General features: G+C 42.9%; 1 protein-coding gene across 3 annotated transcripts in view; it reads right to left on the bottom strand.

The window, feature by feature from the left end:
* STIM1 (stromal interaction molecule 1) overlaps positions 1-23,121 on the bottom strand; it is a 192,906-nt gene that overhangs the window by 64,196 nt on the left and 105,589 nt on the right. For all 3 annotated transcript variants that reach the window (XM_060104419.1, XM_060104420.1, XM_060104421.1), the window contains exon 2: positions 18,272-18,402. In XM_060104419.1, the coding sequence (XP_059960402.1) occupies positions 18,272-18,402 (131 nt within the window). The remainder of the gene's footprint in view (positions 1-18,271; positions 18,403-23,121) is intronic.

The raw sequence follows: 23,121 nt of genomic DNA, 5'->3' as shown, positions 1-23,121 counted from the left end.
CTGGTTGCTACACTGAGAATAGACTGTAGACATGGTGATCTGTTATGAGGCTGTTGAGTCTCAGTATCTGCAGTGGAGTAGGGGTGAGAAATGATTAAATTTTGGACATATTTTGAAGGTAGAACCCACTGGATTTACCAATGGATATGGGGTATGAGAGGAATTATGGATGATTCAGAGTATTTTTTGGTCCAGGCAATGGAAATAATGGAGTTGCCTTCAACTGAGATGACAAAGGCTGTGGGAAGAGAAGGTTTTGGATGAGGTGACATTTAGAACCCAGTTTGGGTCATGGTAAGTTTCAGATCCCTTTCAAATTCTTAGAAGGGGACTTTGGGAGTTTGGGATGGACATGTATACACTGCTGTACTTAAAATAGATAACCAACAAGGACCTACTGTATAGCACAGGGGACGCTGCTCAATATTATACAGCAACCTAAATGGGAAAAGAATTTGAAAAAGAATAGATACGTGTATATGTATAACTGAATCACTTTGCTGCACACCTGAAACTAACACAACTTTGTTAATCAACTATGCTCCAATATAAAATATATATTTTTTTAATTTCTCAAAACAAGATATACAAATGATCAATAGGCACATGAAAAGATGTTTGGCAAAATTAATCACCAGGGAAATGCAAATCAAAACCATAATGAGATATTATTTCACATCCACTAGGACAGCTATAATTTAAAAAATCAGATAATAACAAGTGTTAGGTTATGGAGAAATTAGAACCCATGCTCTGCTGACATGAATGTAAAATGGTTCAGCCACTTTGGAAAACAGTCTGGCAGTTCCTCAAAGGGTAAACATAGTCACCATATGACCCAGCAATTCCCCTCCTAAGTATATACCCAAGAGAAATAAAAACATCTGTCCACTGGGAATCCCCTGACGGTCCAGTGGTTAGGACTCCAAGCTTTCACTGCCATGGCCCGGGTTCAATCCCTGGTTGGGAAACTAAGATCCCACAAGCTGTGCAGTGTGGTCAAAATAATAATAATAATACTTTTTTAAAATTCTTTAAATAAATAAAATAAAATAAAAAATCTATCCACAAAAACCTGTACCATAGCAGCATTATTCATAACAGCCAAAAGGTAGAAACAACCCAAATATCCATCAACTGATGAGTGAATAAGCAAAATGTAGTGTGTCCATACAATAGAATATTATTCAGTCATAAAAAGGAATGAAGTTCTGATACATGCTACAACATGGATAAACCTGGAAAACATTATATTAAGTGAAATAAGCCAGTCACAAAGGACCACATATTATATGATTCCAATATGAAATGTCTAGAATAAGCAAATCTTTAGAGACAGAAAGTAGATTAGGGCTAGGGGAAATAGGAGGACAGGGGGACAATAGCTAATGTGTATTAGTTTTCTCTCTAAGGTGACAAAAATATTCTAAAATGGACTCCAGTGATGGTTGCACATATCTGTGAATATAGTAATAACCATTAAATTGTACATTTTAAATGGGTACATTATATGGTATGTGAATTATATCCCAATAAAGCTATTTTTTTAAAAACTGGTGGGTTCGACCAGGGCCAGGCAAACTTTTTCTGTAAAGGGCCAGACAGTAAATATTTTAGACTTGGTGAGCCATACAGTCTGTTACAACTACTCGACTCAACTCTGCTCTTCTGTGAAAGTAGCCATGGACAAGATGTAGATGAATAAGAGTGGCTCTGTGCCAATTAATCTTTACTGAAATTTGAATTTCATACAGATTTCACATGTCACAAAATTCTTCTTTGGATTCTTCTCCCAGCTATTTAAAGATGTAAAAGCTATTCTTGGGAGATTGGGATTGACATATATACACTAATATGTATAAAATAGATAAGTAATAAGAACCTGCTGTATAAAAAAATAAATAAAATAAAATTCAAAAAAATAATAGAATTTAAAAAAATAAAAAATAAAATAAAAGCTATTCTTAGTTTGTGGACTCTATAAAAAACAGGAAGAGGGTCATATTTTGCTGACCCTGGACTAAATGCACCTAATCCTCCCTCCATTATGGCTTCAAGTACTAAGGAAATCTCTCTTCCTTACAATCCCCATGAACAAGAGTCAGTTTTGATTCCCCTTTCAGTTTTTCCCCCACACTCACTACCATTCCTATGCATGGCTTTCCAACACCCTGGGAAATACAAAACCAGCCGAGTACTCAACAGAAGGAAAACCTCCTGGACTCCATTTCCAAAATAGAACATCAACTTGGTAAGAGTTGAGGGCTCACCATGTGTTCCTTATAAATGCCACTCACCTTTGGGCACTGAGTGGATAGACGAAAAGGCTTGGGAACAGAGAATATAAGAGAGTAAGGCAAACTCATGCCTCCTCTTTAAGAACATTCTGGCTCCTAATCAACTCTAAGAGGGAGAATTTAGGCTTATGTGTCAATGAGCAATATAAAAAAAAAATCCTTCAGAGCAAAATCTCATTTTAGAGCATGACAGTACCACAAGAGAAGGCAGAAGGGATGAGTGAAGACATGAAGCCTCTATTAAGAGGCATTTGTTCATTCATTTGCCCGACCGGCATCTTCTGAGTAGTGACTATGTGGCATGTCCTATGCTGGTATCTGAGGACACAGAGGTTAATCAGACATATTGAAAGCACCTGGGTGAGTCAGATATATGGGGGAAAGTCAGTCCCTGAAGGCAAGAACCACTGTCCTATGTGGAGGAAAGGGCTATGGCTCAATCCCAAAGACAGAGCCCAGAAACACTTTCTCCAATCCTCTCAACCCCACACTGCCTGAGACCTCACAGAATTTTCCACTCTGAACTAATCAGGGAACTTGCTCACCACCCAGAGATATCAGAAGACTGGTGAAGGGACATACAGGAAAAAACCTCACCGATACAGACTCGAATCCCATCTCTGCCACTTACTCACCACATCACTTTAAGCCTGTAAAATGCAGACTACCTCACAGTTACAATGTGGAGACAATGAGATCATGTAAGGCACAGTCCCTCACAGTACCTGTATGTAGAAGGTGCCTCAGGAATGTTTGACTATTCTGAACCTGGGTCACTTGGCAAGAGGGGTCACACTGTGGAAAATGACGTATCCTGGGTGAACCAGCTCTGAGTCCCAGCAGCTTCTAAGCCTCTCCTTCTCAAGATGCAGGGCTGCTAGGTGAAAGAGGGCCTGGTTCTTACCCGATCATGCCATGCTGCTGAGGTGCATGCCTACCTGACCTACACCCGGGAGGGCCTGAGGCTGCTGGGCACTGAGGGCAGAAGAGGACAAGCTGGGTAACAACTGCTACTATTGAAATGTTCATACAGAGTTATGGTTTACAAAGGCTTCTTTACATCCATTATCTTATTTGAGACTTACACCAGCCGTCAAAGGGATGTTTTACCGGTATCGCTATCTCGTAAATGAAGAAACTCTTCTCTAGACATCTCCCTACTTGATGTCTCCCAAACTTGCCCTTTTCTTTTTTTGCCTCCTGCCTTTACTCATAAAGTTCATCTTTCCTGGAATGCTCCTCCTTCTTTCTTCATTGGTAAACCCTGCTCCCCTTTGAAAACCAAGTTCCAGTTTTACCTGCTTGGCAAGGCCTGCTCCTGACATGCCTTCAGTCAGAATTAGAGCCATCTCCGTTTAAAATCCTTCTAGCTCATCATCTTTGGGATAAAATCCAAGTTTCTCAGTATGGCAAGGATCTGGCTTATGCCTGCCTCTCCAACCTCATTTCCAACCTCTCCCTCCCTGCCCCACCATTACCTTCTATGCTCAAAGTAAAACAACCACTGATTCACAGATCCCAAAGGGACATCATACTCATTCCTCCACTTGCTATACCATTCTCTTCCCAAGGTTAACTCCTATTCATCTCATCTCAGGCATCACCTCTTCTGTGTCGTCTTTCCTGGCACCCTAGGATGGGTTAAATTCCCTCTTCTGTACTTACAGAGCATGCAGTGCTCATCTCTCGTCACAATACCTGTTAGGATTGAACATGTGTGTCTTTCTGCCTCTCACTAATTCGTGAGCTCTTTGCAGGTAGAAAATTTGTCTTCCTTATTAGTCTTTGCATACCCAACATCCAGCACAGACCAGACACTAAATATGTTTAGAGAAGGAAGACAGATATAAGGGGATGGGGAACACGAGGACAAATAAGGGGTGGTGGTGGTCATGGATCCTCAAGTGAATCAGACATTGCATTGGAAACCAATTGTTTCTAATGCCATTAAGTACACTGAATGTGATGCACATGCAGATACAGACATGCACTGAGAGACTGGCATAAATATAGATACATACAGACAAACAAACACAAACACCAGATAGGTCTGAAGACAAGCAGGATCTTGGGAGCCAGTGGCTGATTCTTCCTTAGACAGGAAGATCCAGAAGCTTACTTAATCCCTGAAGCAGATCTTTTCTCTCTCTGCTGGCTTGACCATTTCTGGCCATAGATGACCCTTGCATTCTGCCTACCACTTTGTAGGGCCCAGATCCTGCCTAGACTAACAGCAGCCTTGGACTCCTGATTATACTTCCTGGCTCTGTTTCTGTCCCCAGGACCTGCACACTGTACTGCACTGTAACCTTTCGCTCCTACTCTTCTCCTTGACCTTTGACCTGGCTCATGGGCCTTCTCTCAGCTCCTACTTCCTTGGCTCAGCGTTCCTCCCCTCCTCTACTTCTTATGCACACAGACACATCTAAATACAGAAGGGCAGGGCTTCCCTGGTGGCGCAGTGGTTAAGAGTCCACCTGTCGGTCCAGGGGACACGGGTTCGTGCCCCAGTCCAGGAAGATCCCACATGCCACGGAGCGGCTGGGCCTGTGAGCCATGGCCACTGAGCCTGCGTGTCCGGAGCCTGTGCTCCGCAACGGGAGAGGCCACAACAGTAAGAGGCCTGCGCACAGCAAAATAAATAAATAAATAAATAAACAAACAAATAAATAAATAAATACAGAAAGGCACAAAATGATGTATACACACACACAAAGAAACAAACACAAAGGCACATATAGACATATACACATATATAGACACACACACACACAGAAACTTTACAAGTACAACTAATCCCTGCCATTAACAGGACTGCCATCCAGAATAGACAAAGCAGACTCACCAACAAAGAGGGGAGGAAGGAAAACAACAGTCTGCTTAGTGAGAAAGAATTGCCCTATCTGTCAAAGCAAACCACCGTCTGGGTTTTCCTGGAAACATGAGTGAAACCATCTGGGGGAGCTGCTGCTTCACCCTGTATCTGGCTAAGGCACTAGGACAGATTGCGAACGATGCTTACTCCCTCTGATGTGTAGCTCAGTTTGTCTAGCAACCAGTACCCTTCCCTGAGTGCTGGCTGACAATGTGTCTTCTGCTACACCAGCACATGTTAGACTACCTCACCCCTATTCCCCTTGAAACTCCCACAGTCTCCTCTGCACACCACCATTACAGCCCTGAAGATGTGCTGTTGTCACTGCCAGTTTACATATCTGCCTCTCTCACTAGCCTAAGGGCTTATGAATGGCAAAGAGCACCTTACTTTCATCTCTATTCTATTCTACAGATGAGGAAAGTGAGCCTCCGAATTACTTGGCCTTATAGCTAGTACGTTGCCGAGCTTGCATCTGAACTCAGGTCAGACTCCAAAGCTCATGCTTAGACTTTTAAAAGTCAATTTCCAGATACTGTATTCTAAGAAACTCACAAAATGCCAGGAAGCCCTCCTAGAAGTTAGGGCTGAATGCCTGAGGAAGGCCACAGAACTTGGACTCACTGGGGTTGCAGCCCGGAAGCTGACTATGAGGCACCCCTGGTGAGTGAATGCTACAGCATCCATAATTAAGTATTTACAAGGAAAAATGGGGACAGGTCATTTCCCTAGCCTAAAGAGCACGTTTTACCTGAAGGATGATCTCTCATGGTATCAGTCATCTCTGTTCTGTCCAAAGGGTCTGAGCAGACTTCAATCTGTGCTCTGTCTGAATTAAGGGCAGGGGGTCAGAATGTTCCGCAAGGCAGGAGATAAGATGGTGACTGCACCAGGAGATAGGCAGGGAGCTAGAAGGCAAAAAAACAGCGAAGTGCCTCCAAACTGTAACAGTCCTTTAGGTCAAAGAAGAGTTATTGCAGCAGCAGAAATGTATACATCGAAACCCATGCTGAGGTTATTTGAATAATTGTGTGCAAGTTTTTTTCTGCCCTACTTTTCATATAGTAAACTTAAAAAAGCAAAACAAAACAAAACAAAACAAAACTCTAGGCTGTCAAAGCTGTTCAAAGAGGAAACAAGGAAAACCCATGCTCAGGGACCAAGGGGAGAACTCTGCTTCTGAGGGGCCAGCATGGTAGCAGTACTAGATATCAGAGGAAGGCCCTGAGCACAAGGCAAACCCAGGAAACATAAAACTGGGGCTAATTAGCCAGCTGCCTTTGATATCTCCCGTTGGATTCAGGTCCCTGGTGTGTGGGTGAGAGAGAATCACCACCTGGCTCTCCCTTAGCTTCCCCAGAAGTGACAACTATAAAAAAAGAGAAAGAAGGGAGGGAGGAAGGGAGGGAGGGAGGGAGAGAGGGAGGGAGGGAGGGGGGAAGGAAGGAAGGGAGGGAGGGAGGGGGGAAGGAAGGGAGGGAGGGAGGGGGGGAGGAAGGGAGGGAGGAAGGAAGGGAGAGAGGAAGGAAGGGAGGGAGGGAGGGAGGAGGGAGGAGAAAGAAATTCTCCCAAAGGCTGTTCAGTCTGGTGTCCTCAAAAGCCATCTACACCTGCCCAGAAACAGAGGGAAAGTAGCTGTCAGCTAGCTAACCAGGGATCTCTGCTTCCAGAAACCATGGTAATTCAGACTTAGAAGCACCTCTTCATATCTGTCAAAGTAAGGAGTGGGGGAAATGGAGATAGAAGTCAACATGGTTTTCAATGTGTTTTCTACAGAGCACTAGGGATTCTTATGGATTGGACTACAGAAAGGCAAGTGGAAGGTGATCACTGCTCCAACCAATGTAGTGACACTTTTACTTTTTTAACATCTTCATTGAGATATAATGCACATACCATCTTACCATACAGCTCAAGGGTTTTTAGCATAATCACAGAGGTGTACAATCACCACAAGTCTGAAACATTTTCATCAGCCTGAGGCAGATGTGAGTTGCAGTAACCCAAAAAAATGGATAACTGTGAGCTAATTCAGTCTCAGTTTCCTTATCAGTTATATGGAAAAATCACTATGTACCCCACAGTAGACGTTTCTTGTAAAGATGACATGAGCGATTGTACGTAGAAGCACCCAGCACAGGCCTAGCACATTACAGGCGGGTAGGAGTAGAAGAAGTAGTAAGTAATACTACTACTGGGAACTAAGCCACAGGCTGGGGACTCTCTATGCACAAGTTCATTTCATCTGTGCCATAACCTTTCAAGGTAAGGATGACTGTCCCCATTTGACAGTGAGGAAATGAAGCTCACAGAGTTTAACAAACTTCCCGAGGTCATACAACTATTAACTGTACACCTAAAACCCTCATCTTTCTTGCTCCAATGCCTGTGCGTGCCTTTGCTCAGTCACACAGCCTTTCAGCAGTCTTAGCAGCGTCTTTTCCTTTCTTCAACACCCCTCTTGTATGTTTTTCTCTGTCTTTCCTAATATTTTAACTATAGTGATTTTACCTCCATCCAGATTCTGTATATGATTCATAGCACAGGGCAGAGGGATAGGGAAGCGGCCACAAAGGAGGTCAGACACACACATCATACACAAAAGTCTGGAGCCCAGACCCTAGCAACTTCTAGAAACAGCCCACCATTGACTCAGCTGCTATCCTGGCCAGGAACTCACAAGCCAAAAGCACCCTGTCCTCCATACCATTGACCAGCCAACTCTATATTCTTGCTCTGCCCTAGTGAAACAATTTAAGGAGCACACAGAGATAAGATAGGATCTTTGCTTTCAAATACAAAAAGATGTAACTCATCACCTTTGTGTGCAAGGCCCTGCAACAAGCACTGTGGGAGAAGCAGTGATGAATGAGACCTGGTTCCTGCTCCTGGGAGGCACTCACAGTCTGGTAGGACAGACAAGGATGCACCCAACTAATTACAACATGGAGCAAAGCAATATGCCAGATGAGGGCTTCATGCCAAGTACTCTGGAGCATGGGAGAGGAAGGATTACTTCCCACTGTAGGGGAACAAACAAGATTTCTTGGAGGCAACATTTAATCTAGGGCCAGTAGTTCTCAACCAGGAGCAATTCTATTGCCCAGGGCGACTGACAAGTGGCAATAAAAAAAGTTTGGTTGTCACAACTTGGGTGGTGTGGGGCGTGGGGTGGCTGCTATTAGCCTCTAGTGTAGAAAGGCTAGGGATGGTGCTAAACATCCTACAATCTGGCCCAAAACGTCAGCAGTGCTGAGGCTGAGAAACCCTGATTCCTTGGAGGACAAGTAGAATTTTTACAGGCAAAAATGGGAAACAGAGCGATGCCAGGATGAGGGTTTATCTGGAGCAAAGGCACAGTGATGAGATATTAAGAGCATGTTTGAGATGGCTGCAGCATAGAGTAAGGGAATGCAGGGCAACAAGAACTAGTCAGGCGAGCTAAAGTCAGACTGCAGGAACCCTGGCGGGCAGGTCAGAGTTTAGATTAGTTTAGTAAGTGAAGGTAATTCACTCTTACAGTTTCATCATCTCTAAAACAGAGTTAATAACACCGAGTTCAGAGAGTGGTTGAGAAGTAAATGAAACTGCATATATACTCGGCTGGCACAGGACTTATTACATGGTAGGAATGTTACTTTTCCACCACACTCCCTTTAAAAGGTAGGACTAACGATCAGAGTCGTGCTTTAGCAATTCCAGTATTAGTGCAAAAAGACAAACTTATAGGCAACAATACAATCAAAATCATTGGGGTACAAAGCAAGACATTCTAAGTGCTAAACGAGTGATGTAGACTGTGCTACAGGAGTTAGTACTGAGATGAGAGAGATCAGTGGGGGAAGAAAGCCAGGCAAGGTTCATGAAAAGTGAAGCTGGGGCATTCCTGAGGACACCTAAGACCAATACAGACAGAGCCAGGGGTTGGAGGGAGGGATATAAAAAGTTAATTCCCAGAAAGGAGAACTATCTGAGCAAAGAAAGGCACCTGGAATAAACATGGAATGACTATGACCCAAAGAAGGACAAGAGTCAGATCAGAGTGGTAGGAGGTATGTCTAGAGAGACTTACAGGCTAAGGCCAGGGAATTCCCTGGTGGTCCAGTGGTTAGGACTTGGCACTTTCACTGCCATGGCCCGGCTTCAATCCCTGACCAGGGAACTAAGATCCCACAGGCTGCACAGCATAGCCAAAGGGAAAAAAAAAAAAAAAAAAGGCTAAGGCCAGATTTGAAGGGATGGCGTGCCAGGCACAGGAAGTCAGATGGAGTAAGAAAAATAAATTAAAATGTAACTTAGGAAGATCACTGGCAGCATGTACACGTGCTGGTGAAGGAGAAACTAGAGGCAATGGAATACTGGGGGGTGTCTACAGCTATCTGGATACAAAGAAATGAAGCCACAAGCCTCAGGAGGGAATAACAATCATTGTTAGTCATGATGATAACTTCTGAGCATAATGCAGCTACTTATCTTCGTCCAAATTAACCCATGCTGGCCACAGCACTGGCTACGTGTGAGAAGCTCTTAGGGCCCTATATACTGCCCCTCCAGCCCAATTCCTACTGGCCCTCTGGCTATTGCAAGTGGAACTGCCGGCTGCACCCCTTAGGGTTGTTTCCCCAGCCCTGATTCCACCTGGTGCCAGAGTCCATCCTTCCTCAACCCTCACAGCCTCCCAGGACCTAGCATGCTTCTTGGTGGAACAATTCTAAAAAGGTAAAAAACAAGTCAACTTTCACCATGCTAAATTCAAGCAGACCTGATGACACTACTACAGCATGGCCTTGTTCAAAATCCTCTAGCCTTCCGGATGGGTAGGGGAAAATCAGAAGTTTTCACCTAGACCTTTTTTAAAATCAAGGCATAGGCAGGAGGCTGAGTGAGCTAACAGAGAAGTTGTGGCCCCTAGAAACGTGTGACCCTGCTCTATCACGCGCCATTTCCCTTAACATCAGTTACTCGGGTGAAGACAGAACTAGCTCCTGCAGGGTCCTGGCCCTAGCCGTGTCAGCCAAGCTGCTGGGGGTGGCTCCCAGAGTGAACACTGCGGTGCCCTGGGATGATGAGAGAGCTGATTTGGAATTCTTGCGATACAAGCCAGCCCTCACTATCTGCACCATCACACTGAGGGAGGAAAAAACATGAATTTAGAACCTATCATGTGCCAGCCCTTGTGCTTGGGGCTTTGAATACATTAAATTCTTACAACAACCCTGCAAAGAGTTACCCTCCTCAAATAGCTGAATAATTGAGGCTCAGAGAGGTGAAGTTACTTGCCTGTATGTCACATAGCCAGTAAGTGGCAAAGCCAGGTTTTGAACACAGGCCTATGTCTATCAAAATGTAGGTATTTTCTGATGAGAACAACAATAATAATAACAACAAAAACTAACTTTTATTGAGCCTGTTCTATATGCCAGGCATTGTACTAAGTGCTTTATATGCATTATTTCATTTAATCTTAACAACAACTTTATGAGGTACCTACTATTATCACTCCACTTTTTTTTTTTTAACATCTTTACTGGAGTATAATTGCTTTACAATGGTGTGTTAGTTTCTGCTGTATAACAAAGTGAATCAGCTATACATATACATATATCCCCATATCTCCTCCCTCTTGTGTCTCCCTCCCACCCTCCCTATCCCACCCCTCTAGGTGGACACAAAGCACGAGCTGATCTCCCTGTGCTATGCGGCTGCTTCCCACTAGCTATCTATTTTACATTAGGTAGTGTATATATGTCAATGCCACTCTCTCACTTCTTGCCAGCTTACCCTTCCCTCTCCCACTGTCCTCAAGTCCATTCTCTATGCCTGCATCTTTATTCCTGTCCTGCCCCTAGGTTCTTCAGAACCATGTTTTTTTTTTTTAAGATTCCATATATATGTGTTAGCATACGGTATTTGTTTCTCTCTTTCTGACTTACTTCACTCTGTATGACAGACTCTAGGTCCATCCACCTCACTACAAATAACTCAATTTCATTTCTTTTTATGGCTGAGTAATATTCCATTGTATATATGTGCCACATCTTCTTTATCCATTCATCTGTCAGTGGACACTTAGGTTGGTTGCATGTCCTGGCTATTGTAAATAGTGCTGCAATGAACATTGTGGTACATGACTCTACTTTTTTTTTTTTTTTTTTTTTTTTTTTTGTGGTATGCGGGCCTCTCACTGCTGTGGCCCCTCCCGTTGCGGAGCGCAGGCTCCGGACGCGCAGGCCCAGCGGCCATGGCTCACGGGCCCAGCCGCTCCGCGGCATATGGGATCCTCCCAGACCGGGGCACGAACCCGTATCCCCGCATCGGCAGGCGGACTCTCAACCACTGCGCCACCAGGGAGGCCCCATGACTCTTCTTGAACTATGGTTTTCTCAGGGTATATGCCCAGTAGTGGGAATGCTGGGTCGTATGGTAGTTCTATTTTTAGTTTTTTAAAGAACCTCCATACTGTTCTCCATAGTGGCTGTATCAATTTACATTCCCACCAACAGTGCAAGAGAGGTTGCCTTTTCTCCACACCCTCTCCAGCATTTAGTGTTTGTAGATTTTTTGATGATGGCCATTCTGACTGGTGTGAGGTGATACCTCATTGTAGTTTTGATTTGCATTTCTCTAATGATTAGTGATGTTGAGCATCCTTTCATGTGTTTGTTGGCAATCTGTATATCTTCTTTGGAGAAATATCTATCTCGGCCTTCTGCCCATTTTTGGATTGGGTTGTTTGTTTTTTTGATATTAAGCTGCATGAGCTGCTTGTATATTTTGGAGATTAATCCTTTGTCAGTTGCTTCGTTTACAAATACTTTCTCCCATCCTGAGGGTTGTCTTTTCATCTTGTTTATGGTTTCCTTTGCTGTGCAAAAGATTTTAAGTTTCATTAGGTCCCATTTATTTATTTTTGTTTTTATTTCCATTTTTCTAGGAGGTGGGTCAAAACGGATCTTGCTGTGATTTATGTCATAGAGTGTTCTGCCTATGTTTTCCTCTAAGAGTTTTATAGTGTCTGGCCTTACATTTAGGTCTTTAATCCATTTTGAGTTTATTTTTGTGCATGGTGTTAGGGAGTGTTCTAATTTCATTCTTTTACATGTAGCTGTCCAGTTTTCCCAGCACCTCTTACTGAAGAGGCTGTCTTTTCTCCACTGTATATTTTTGCCTCCTTTATCAAAAATAAGTTGACCATATGTGTGTGGGTTTATCTCTGGACTTTCTATCCTGTTCCATTGATCTATGTTTCTGTTTTTGTGCCAGTACCATGCTATCTTGATGACTGTAGCTTTGTACTATAGTCTGAAGTATAGTACATATAGAAGTATGTACTATAGTCTGATTCCTCCAGCCCCATTCCTCTTTCTCAAGATTGCTTTGGCTATTCGGGGTCTTTTGTGTTTCCATACAAATTGTGAAATTTTTTGTTCTAGTTCTGCGAAAAATGCCAGTGGTAGTTTGATAGGGATTGCATTGAATCTGTAGATTGCTTTGGGTAGTATAGTCATTTTCACAATGTTGATTCTTCCAATCCAAGAACATGGTATCGCTCTCTATCTGTTTGTATCATCTTTAATTTCTTTCATCAGTGTCTTACAGTTTTCTGCATATAGGTCTTTTGTCTCCTTAGGTAGGTTTATTCCTAGGTATTTTATTCTTTTTGTTGCAATGGTAAATGGGTATCACTCCACTTCTAATAAGGAAACTGAGGCTTAAAGAGATTAAGTAGCTTCTCAAAGTTTCCACAGCTGGTAAAGGGAGAGCCAGGTTTAAACCTGGGTCTGTGTGACTCTGCAGCACAAGCTTTTAACCCTGTGCTATTCTACACCAGACACCACAGACACTAACCGAAGGTTAAGTATATTTTGCAGCTTCCCAGGCTCATACTAACGTACCCATCTCCACCCCGCAAAATGTGTGATCACACCCTTGCATAAGACTCCCATCTCAGCCTGACAACATGCTTGCTACAGTGATATTGGTCAGTCATTCCACACACGAACATTAAAATACAATTGTCAGGGACTTCCCTGGTGGCGCAGTGGTTAAGAATCTGCCTGCCAGCGTACGGTACACGGGTTCGAGCCCTGGTCCAGGAAGATCCCACATGCCACGGAGCAGTTAAGTCCATATGCCACAACTACTGAGCCTGCACTCAAGAGCCCGTGAGCCACAACACTGAAGCCTGTGTGCCTAGAGCCTGTGCTCTGCAACAAGAGAAGCCACCACAATGAGAAGCCCACGTACCACAACGAAGAGTAGCCCCTGCTCGCCACAACTAGAGGAAGCCCGCGTGCAGCAATGAAGACCCAGTGCAGCCAAAAATAAATAAATTAATTTAAAAATAGATATACAATCGTCAGATGTAGGTAGCTTTCCTGGAAATATAGAGGAAACAGAAAGGTGGCAATGAGTAGCATTCACTGAGCCTGAATTGTGTGTCAATGCTATTCTGGGAACATTTTTCTTAATTAACATATGATGAAATTAACTGTGGTGGAGGGCACAGGGGGAATATGGTCCTATGAGTTTTAGTACCTATGTAGATTCTTATAACTGCTCCACAATCCAGACATGAGACAGTTCCATTACCAAAAAACACTCCCTCATGCTGTCCCTTTGTAATCAAACCCTCCTCACACCCCTAACCCTTGGTAACCACTGATCTGGCCTCCATCCCTATAGATTTGCCTTTCTTAGAATGTCATTAGATGTTATCATATAGTATGTAACTCTCTGAGATGGTTTCCTTCACTCAGAGTAACGCCTTTGAGATTCATATATGCCGTGTACATCAGTAGCTCATTCCTCTTATTGCTGAGTAGTTTTCCATAGTTTGTTTTATCCGCTCACACACTGAAGGACATCTGATTTGTGTCCAGTTTTTGGTGATAATGAGTAAAGCTGCTATAAACATTTGTGTACAGGTTTTAATACAAATATAAATTTTCTTTTATCTATAGGGGTAAATACCTAGAAGTAGAACTGCTGAGATATGTATTAAATTGTGTTCAGCTTTATAAGAAACTCTGTAAGAGTTCTAGTGGCTCTTCCTCCTCACATGGTATTTGGTTTTGACTACTTTTTAATTTTACCCATCCAAAAATAGTGATATCTCATTGTGGGGTTTTTTTTTGGCTGCACCAGGTCTTAGTTGCGGCATGCGGGATCTTTAGTTGTGGCGTGCAAACTTTTAGTTGAGGCATGCATGAGGGATCTAGTTCCCCAGCCAAGGATCGAACCCAGGCCCCCTGCATTGGGAGCACAGAGTCTTACTCACTGGACCGCCAAGGAAGTCCCTCAATGTGGTTTTAATTTGTACGTCCCTACTAGCTAATGATATTGAGCATTTTTTCATATGCTTATTTGCCATGCATATATCTTCTCTGATGAAGTGTCTGCTCAAATCTTGTCTCATTTTTTATTGAGTTGCTTGTTTTCTATTGATGAGTTTTGAGAGTTCTTTATTTGGACTGGGAACTTTTAACAGCACTTTTCTCACTTAATCCTGATAGCAACGCTGCAAGAGTAGGAATCATTAACCACCATTTTACCCTAAGAAAACCAAAGGGAAGTCACTAAACTACTATAACCTGATCACAGTTCTGCCTAATTTCAAAGTTTACTTATCACTTAATCAACTATGACATATGTATTACTAGAATGCAAGCTCTGTTAAAGCAGGGATCTTATCTGCTTTGTTCATCATGGAATCTATAGCCCTACAACAGTGCCTCACACATAACAGGTATTCAATAAGAATTTGTTTAATGGCTGAACAAATGTCCTTTATTTTCCACGTAGGCTCCACAGAAGAAGATAAAACTGCTCTCAAACTGTCTGGTCCAGTCAAGGACACAGTGGTTTTAGGAAGGCTCTTGTCTGCCCACCTCAGACTATCAGGACAGGCTGAAGTGCCATCCCACTGCTGCAAATCCTTTGCCCAGAGGCAGTATCCCCACCAGAGGTCTCAGTAGAACACAGGTCATGAATTCCCACACTGCCAGGCTGGTAGAACTCCCTGTCAGCTTTGCAAGGAGGACACCAGCACCAATAGTGCCATCTTGCTCATCTGAAGGGCCCACAATCCATAGCCTCTGCTACCTAGGACAAAAGCATGCAAAGATGACACTTGAGAAGTCAAATTGGCTTCCCCCCACACAAATGACTATATTTTTTCTATAAAATGGATGCTGAGTCTCAGTTTACCAAAAGTCTAATTTCATAGCTTACAGCAGAGATAGAAAGATCAGAAATGAGAATGAATCAAAGAAGAGATAGAAAACTATAAAAAGAAATCACAACAATGCATACAGGAATGTAAGCACTGGGGTAACAGTGCAAGAGGCCCTGAAGACATGCTTTGAATAATCCAAAGAAAGTAACAATCTGTTCACAGTAATCTGTAAGAAGGAAAACTTACTTCGAAAATGGCTAAAATTTTTAAATATCTAGAAATGAGGTTATAGTTCAGTTATCTGAAAAACTTACTGATATGAGGCTGAATAAATGAGGCCTTAATAGAGTATCCCAGCAGACTTCTACTAGGGTCCTTGGGTAATCAGCAATTCTTTTAAGTGGGACATAAAAATCTCAGGTCCTTGATGGCCAGCACAACCAGGGTTTCATCTCTGGTGTCTCAGCATCCATAATCCAATATTCCAAGCTCTGAGCTGTCCACCCAATGGTCTAGTTAGATCATGAACTCCATATATGTTGAGACTGACTTAAACACATACACTTTGCTACCATGACTTTCTCTTTCAAAGAGAAAGTAGGTTGTGAATGATATGAGACCCCAGACTGGCAGGCCCCTCTGCCCACCAGAGGCCTAGAGTGTAGGGAGAGCAGCTGAAGCCAAGGCAGGCAGAAGCTACACTGAAAAAGAACAGCTCACCACTGGCACAGGGAAAAGCAGGGTGACAGCTTTTGTGTTATTTTAGAACAGTTTGTGCTGATGAGCTTTTTGTTGTGGTACATTCCTCTAAAAAGAACATTTTCTTCCTCCCTTCATTGACGAAGTAATTCAGCAGAAAGTGAAAAAAGAAGGAGGAGCGGATGACAAAGATATCCAGGAATTTGTGGATCTTGGATCGTATCACCTTCTTGACTGTGGTACCACGCATCTCCCAGTCCTGTGGTCAGGAAACCTCTAGGCCTCCCTCACCACCAGGAACATGGCTCTATTCCCAGCACAGACAAATAAAATGTGGGTCCTTTGAGGGTCAGTGACACATCTAGATGTGACCAAAAGTTCAGATAGTTTCATCATGGCTGTTGGCCTTGCTTAAGAACCTACAGCTGCCAGGTTCAGCAAGTATACATATCTCAGCCTGGTTGCCTGGGTCCCCTTTCCTTGCCAGGCTTTTGTCCTGCAGTTTTCTCCCACAGTCACTCTGTGTGACCAAACCTACTCTCCACGCTTCTTACTAGCTCCACATCTTTGCTCACACTGCTTCCTGCTGCTCAGGGTGCCCCACCCCTTCCACTCTCTCCCAATTCTACGTTTCCTCCAGCAAGTCTATTTTTCTCCTCTTATAAGTTCCTTAGACATTATCTAGTTCAACCTGATACAAGGATCCCCTCTGCTGACCAATCAGTGGAGTGCTGTGTTCTACTTTCCCATCTTCAGTGACAGGGAGTTCACTACCTACCAAGGAAGCTTCTTCTATGACGAGAGAGCGCTGTGAGGTGATTCTTTATTCCAGAAGAATATGCCTATATTTTACTTTCCCCACGGTGGTCCTGGTTCTGCCCTTAGCATAAGAGAAACAATACTGCAGTACTTAACAGCATAGGCTTTGAAATCAGATCTGTTCTCCTACCCAGCGTGTCCTTGAACAAAATGCTTAACCTTTCCAAAGTTCCAGTCCTTGAAGGTAATACCAACTTCCTAAGGCTATTAACAAAGTTAAAAAAGTAACTATGCAAAGAGCTTAACACTGTGCCTGGCACAGAGTAAGGATTTCATTGTTATCATCGTCATCATTTAAGTCTGATTCCTCTACTTCTATTGCATTTGAAGATAGAAATTGTATTATCTGAATCTTTTCTTTTCCAGGCTAAAGTTTCTTCACTAGACTGTAAATTATATGAGGACAGATGTATCTCTATGTAAATATGTGTATTTGCTGCCACATCCCCACGTCTAGAACAGTGCCTGGCACACATATAATAGACAGTTATAAACACTGAATTGTATTGAATGCTGTCCGTTTCAGAGTTTCCATACCCTTCATCATTCATGTCACTCCTCTCTTTCACTGTTTCAAATGTTTTTGGCAACGTGAAATCCAAAGTTGAATTCACAACTTAAAGGTGGGCTAACCAGAGGAGGAGAGACTAGATTAGCCCCTCCCTCATGACATACACCATATTGCTACTAAAAGCTGGCATAACTTGCCAGCTTCACCCCATTGCTGGCTCAGGTGGAGCTTGAAAACAACTGAAACTTTTCAATCTTTTCACACATGATGACTTTGTGCTCTGGGCTCTGTGAAATTGGAGCTGCAGTCATGCCAAACGGTGAAACAATAACAGAGCTTTTTCCACCTAGAGATTCCTCTCGCTCTTACTATCTGGACCACTCAACTGGCTCCCAGCAACTGCAGCCTGGAATTCAGAATGATCTTTCTAGGAACCTTTGTTTCTTCCTCACAAATAGAGTATACACTTCCAAAGGGCAAGATCTGACTGTCTTGCCTTCTCTTCCACATGCCAGTACAGGGCTGAGCAGAGAGTAAGGCCAGATGGATGCCCTCCATCTACAGCAGGATTACAGTAAGGATTCAGGGAAACTGTACAGACGAGCCTCAGGGCTCCCTCTCCTCTCAAACAGCACAGCTCGGTCGGTGTTGTGCTTCTAGCCGGTAGGCAAACAGGAGCCAGTCCAGGCACAGGCACAGATGTAAGGCCTGCACTCTGGCAGGCCGGCTCCTAGAGGCTGCTCTGCTGAGAATCACCTTCCCTGATAGGGATGCATTCCTAGAGGACAAGCCAATATCAAGAACACCACTCCTCAGGGAACAGCCTGTCTAGACAGCTTCAGGGGCTGTTCACACAGGAAGAGAAGAGAGCCACACAGGGTGAGGGATCTCACCTCATCACTTTCTTCCACATCCACATCACCATTGGCATCATCATCCATCAGCTTGTGGATGCTGCGGACTGCATCAAAGCTGAGCTTCTCATCCTCACTGTGGCACAGGGGCTTGTCAATCCGGCAAAACTCTGTACAGGAAAAGCAAGAGACAACATTACTGGGGGCGGCCACCCAGCTCTATTACCTACCTGTCTCACAGTCCCTGGCTTCTAGCACCTGACTCCTCACACAGCCACTTAACAGACTATTTGTACAGTGATAAAAGTATTTCATATTAACTGTCTTCCCTATTTAGAGTCAATGCTTTATTATCCGAATAGTTCCTTGGCAGGGAAGTCAAGCATAGGACTAGGAATACACTGGGATCTACCCAAAGAACATGAATAAATAACTCACAAGGAAAAAAAATACAAGTGAGAGAAAATACAAATAGCTGATGAACACAGGAAAAGGTCTCACTAGTAATCAAAGAAATACATATTCAAATGAAACATCGTTTTTAGTCAATAAATAAATGTGAATTAATACAATATTTCTAGAAATAGGAAAACGGGCCATTTGTTCCAAGGCCAGAGTACTACATAGTTTTCCTTTTTGTTCACTTTGTCACTGCCTGTACATATAATGCCAGCCACGGGCTAACTGAGGAAACCCTTCACATCTTATGCCTTCTCCAGGACAGCTACATTCAGCAAGTATCTGTTAGACATCTAAGGTCCTGAGCACATCTGACACAACAGCATGGAGGTCTGGAGTGAAACTTCCTCCACCCACCACCATACAGTCATACAGCAATAAAACCAGCACAAGAGCCTAGCCCACCCAGTCTCTTTCATGACACCTAATCCTCTCTTATGAACCAGGAAAACACCTAGCCTGATCAAGGCACATAGCAGAAAGAGCCTGGAATTTAGTCGTAGCTCTACCATGTGGCTCTAAGGAGGTCACTTCCCTTCTTCAGGCTTCAAGTTCACTATTTGAAATAGACATTTTAACTAAAGTTTCTGGTATTTCTTCCAATTCCTAGAGTATAAAATTCCTCTTGCCTTTCGACCTTGATCTTTCTAGGCAAAATACTCTTCAGATCACCCCCAAAGAAGACAGAAGAAAAACCGTGACCTCCCAGATAACGGAAGCAGTCACAGAAGAGAAAGCAAGGACAGGGTGAAGAAGCTGTGGCTGTGAAGCCTTCTAGAAGGCCCTGATCAGAGACCGGAAACTCTAATCCATCTAATCATTTACTTGTCTGCTGGTGAGAAACAGAGACAGGATTGGACAGGTCCCCTCTCTATCGCTTACTATTTGCTCAAATCCTTTTCAAAATGAGGAGGGGTATAAATATTAAATTTTTTAAGTCCCAGATGTGACTCAATAAAAATAATGTTGGATATTGAAGCTCACAGATGTTAACGGATGTGCCCAAAGTCAAAGGTCGCTGAAGAGGCACAGCAAGAGCCCAGGTCTGGGGGCTTCCCTGGTGGCGCAGTGGTTGAGAGTCCACCTGCCGATGCAAGGGACATGGGTTTGTGCCCCGGTCCAGGAAGATCCCACATGCCGTGGAGCGGCTGGGCCTGTGAGCCATGGCCGCTGAGCCTGTGCGTTCGGAGCCTGTGCTCCGCAACGGGAGAGGCCCCAACAGTGAGAGGCCCGCATACCGCAAAAAAAAAAAAAAGAGCCCAGGTCTGCTGACTCGCAGGCCAGCACTTCACCTGACTGCCTTTATGCCAAGGTAACCAGACAGCTTTAGTTTCATCTTCTGGAAGCCACGGACCGTAATGCTGGTAGGAAGCACACTGAAGAAATGGCTTTATAAAAGAAAAAAGTAGATAAATAGTATGCATACAAAAGAAATAAGTACCTCCATGGACCCTTATGTTCCTCTACCTTTGTCCTGGCAAGGTGGAGTGGAAAATGGAGGGTGGGGTAAAGGGGTGGTGGGTATTGAGGAAAAGAGTAGAAAATAGCCAAAAATTAAGGCATTGTTTCTAAGTTTCCTCACCAACGAGAGCTCTTGGCATGATTGCTTCATTCATGGACTCCTATCCACAAATTACCTATCCCCAAAAAATTGCAGTAAGTAACGACTAGTTCATAGATGAAGCACACAGCACTGAGATTAGCATAACCAACATAACACTTTCCTTCCCTTATTCCTGTTTCTGTATTACTCAAAGGCATATATAATTGCCTATAAGAGCTTTTTGATCAGCGTATATGCCCATTTAAACAACATTTATTGAGTACTCTTCATATATCAGGGTCTATAATCAGCACAGGGTATAAAGAGATGAATCAGACCTCATCTTTGCTCTCAAGGAGCTCAATTATAAAAGTGGGGGAGATAAGCAATTAAAACACTATGTGCTAAGTGCCATAATAGAAAGAATTGAGGTTATGCTAGGGGTCAGCAACTTCTGTAAAAAGCCAGACAGTAAACATTCAGGATTTATGGGCCATATCATCTCTGTTGCAGCTACTTAACTATGTCATTGAGCACAAAAACAGCTACAGACAAAACATGAGTGAGAGAACTTAGCTGTGTTCCAACAAAATTTTATTTACAAAAACAGGTGGTGGGTTGGATTTGGCCCTTGGACCATACTTTGCTGACCCCTTTTCTAGAGCTCCATAGGTAGCACACCTGAAGCACATCAGATCGACAGATTTCTGACCCAAAACAAAGAAACCTAATCTTTTCATTAGCAGGTATTCACCCACAGGATGAACCTAAGTAAAGTACTTCTATTAGGCTTTTAAAAAATAATGGGAATAGTTTACCAAGCTCTAGGGACTGGGGTCTCCAGACTGGACACAATTGGCCTACAGCGGGTCCAAGAAATTTGGGCTTCAAGCATCAGGCTCTAGTTTGTAACCTGATCAGACAGATAGGTGATCTTTGCTGCTGGCATCATCTGGCATAGAGAAGGATTAAAGGGATTGAGGATAAGGGAGTACAAAATCTTGATGTCCCACATGGCCATAGAATCCTGTCCAGAAAAATCATGTCAGCCAAAACTCACAAATAATTCCTTCAATGAAGCATTTTCTAGGCTGTCTCTCTCTCCTTCCTGAGACCTTTTCTACCTTCTCTTAATACATTCCAATCTGTCAAGGTTTCCCAGACCCATCCGGAAATTACCTTAAAAGATCCACCCATTTTAGCAACACATTATTACTGCAATGAAAGAGCCCTGCACTTGGAGTCAGAACACATGTGTCAAAATCCCAGCTTCATCAGTTACAACCATATGATATTGGACAAGTTGTTTAACTTCTCTGAGCCTCCAATATCTCATTTGCAAAATAAGGATAATTAACTCTGCTGCATAGGGTTTTTGTGAGAGTTAAGCAAGACCACATTTGTTAAAACATCTAGCATAGGGCCTGCATGCAGCTGACATTTAATACATTTGTAGTCTCCTTTTTTCCTCCCAGAGCAGCAAGTGAACAGTTCCAATCTTTTGCTAACTTCAGCCACTTTCCCTCTAAGACCATAAAGAATCAAACACAGGCGGTACAGTCCAATCACATTGCTCAGACAAATGTTCTAGGTGAGCTGGCAAGCAACTCTGACAATAGCCTGTCTTCCCACAGCATTTATATGTCTATCACTGGTAACATTTATCATACTGTGTTGTAGATGTCTATTTAATTTGTCTTCCCCATAAGAGCTTGGGACTATGTACCCAGCAGCAAGAAAAGACCAGGTTCTTGGTAGATGCTCAGTAAATGTTTTTTGAATGAATAACTAAATATCAGCTCTACAATTATGTATGGGATTTCTATAGGCAGAAAAGAGAATTTTAGGTAGAGAGAATAGCATAGGACCAAGTTTTAATTTTTTTGGTCTCAGGACTCCTTTTTACACTTAAAAATTGAAAATCCCTTGGGCTTCCCTGGTGGCGCAGTGGTTGAGAGTCTGCCTGCCGATACAGGGGACACAGGTTCGTGCCCCGGTCCAAGAAGATCCCACATGCCATGGAGTGGCTGGGCCCGTGAGCCATGGCCGCTGGGCCTGCGCATCTGGAGCCTGTGCTCTGCAAAGGGAGAGGCTACAACAGTGAGAGGCCCGCGTACCCCAAAACAAAAAAAAAATTGAAAATCCCAAAACTGTTTGATATTTACTATATTACAAATTACAACATAAATTCTAATATTTAGTAATTAATTCATTTTAAAACAATAAAATCTCATATACATTAATATAAACATGTTTTTATGAAAAATAATTGTTTTCTTCAAAAAAATTCATGAGGAGAGTGGTATTGTTACACATTTTTGTAAATCTTTTTAATGCCTGACTTGATAGAAAACAGCTGTTACAGCCTTATTATATCTGTTTCCACATTCAAGGTGTTGTTTTGATTGAAGATCAAAACATAGATATGCAGTTGGAAAATGCAGGAGTATTTTAATAACCTTTCAGATAATTGTGGTCATTCTTCTCTGATACTTCACCAAAACTCAACAAGTAGTAAGTTTATTAAAGGTTAGTTACAAAGTGAAATCTGAAACTATACAGATGAACTTTTTGTACTCTATTACAATAAAATCCATTGGTCTATCTTGCACTTTGAATGGATCTTTTACCCATAGGTGATTTTTTTTTTTTGGCCGCACAGCATGCGGGATCGGATCTTAGTTCCCTGACAAGGGATTGAACCCACGCCCCCTGCAGTGGAAGCATGGAGTCTTAACCACTGGACCACCAGGTAAGTCCCTACCCATGGGTGATTTTGAAACATGATACACTAATCATTTGGAAACTAGTGATTCGATGAGTTATGCAGAGCTTCCAAATTTGACACAGTTCATTTATACAATATCAAAATAATCACAATTATTAA

Source organism: Mesoplodon densirostris, chromosome 7 (genome assembly GCF_025265405.1).
Source record: "Mesoplodon densirostris isolate mMesDen1 chromosome 7, mMesDen1 primary haplotype, whole genome shotgun sequence".
NCBI lineage: Eukaryota > Metazoa > Chordata > Mammalia > Artiodactyla > Ziphiidae > Mesoplodon > Mesoplodon densirostris.
The sequence above is the reverse complement of the archived record's forward strand: the minus strand, read 5'-3'. Positions and strand labels throughout refer to the sequence as shown.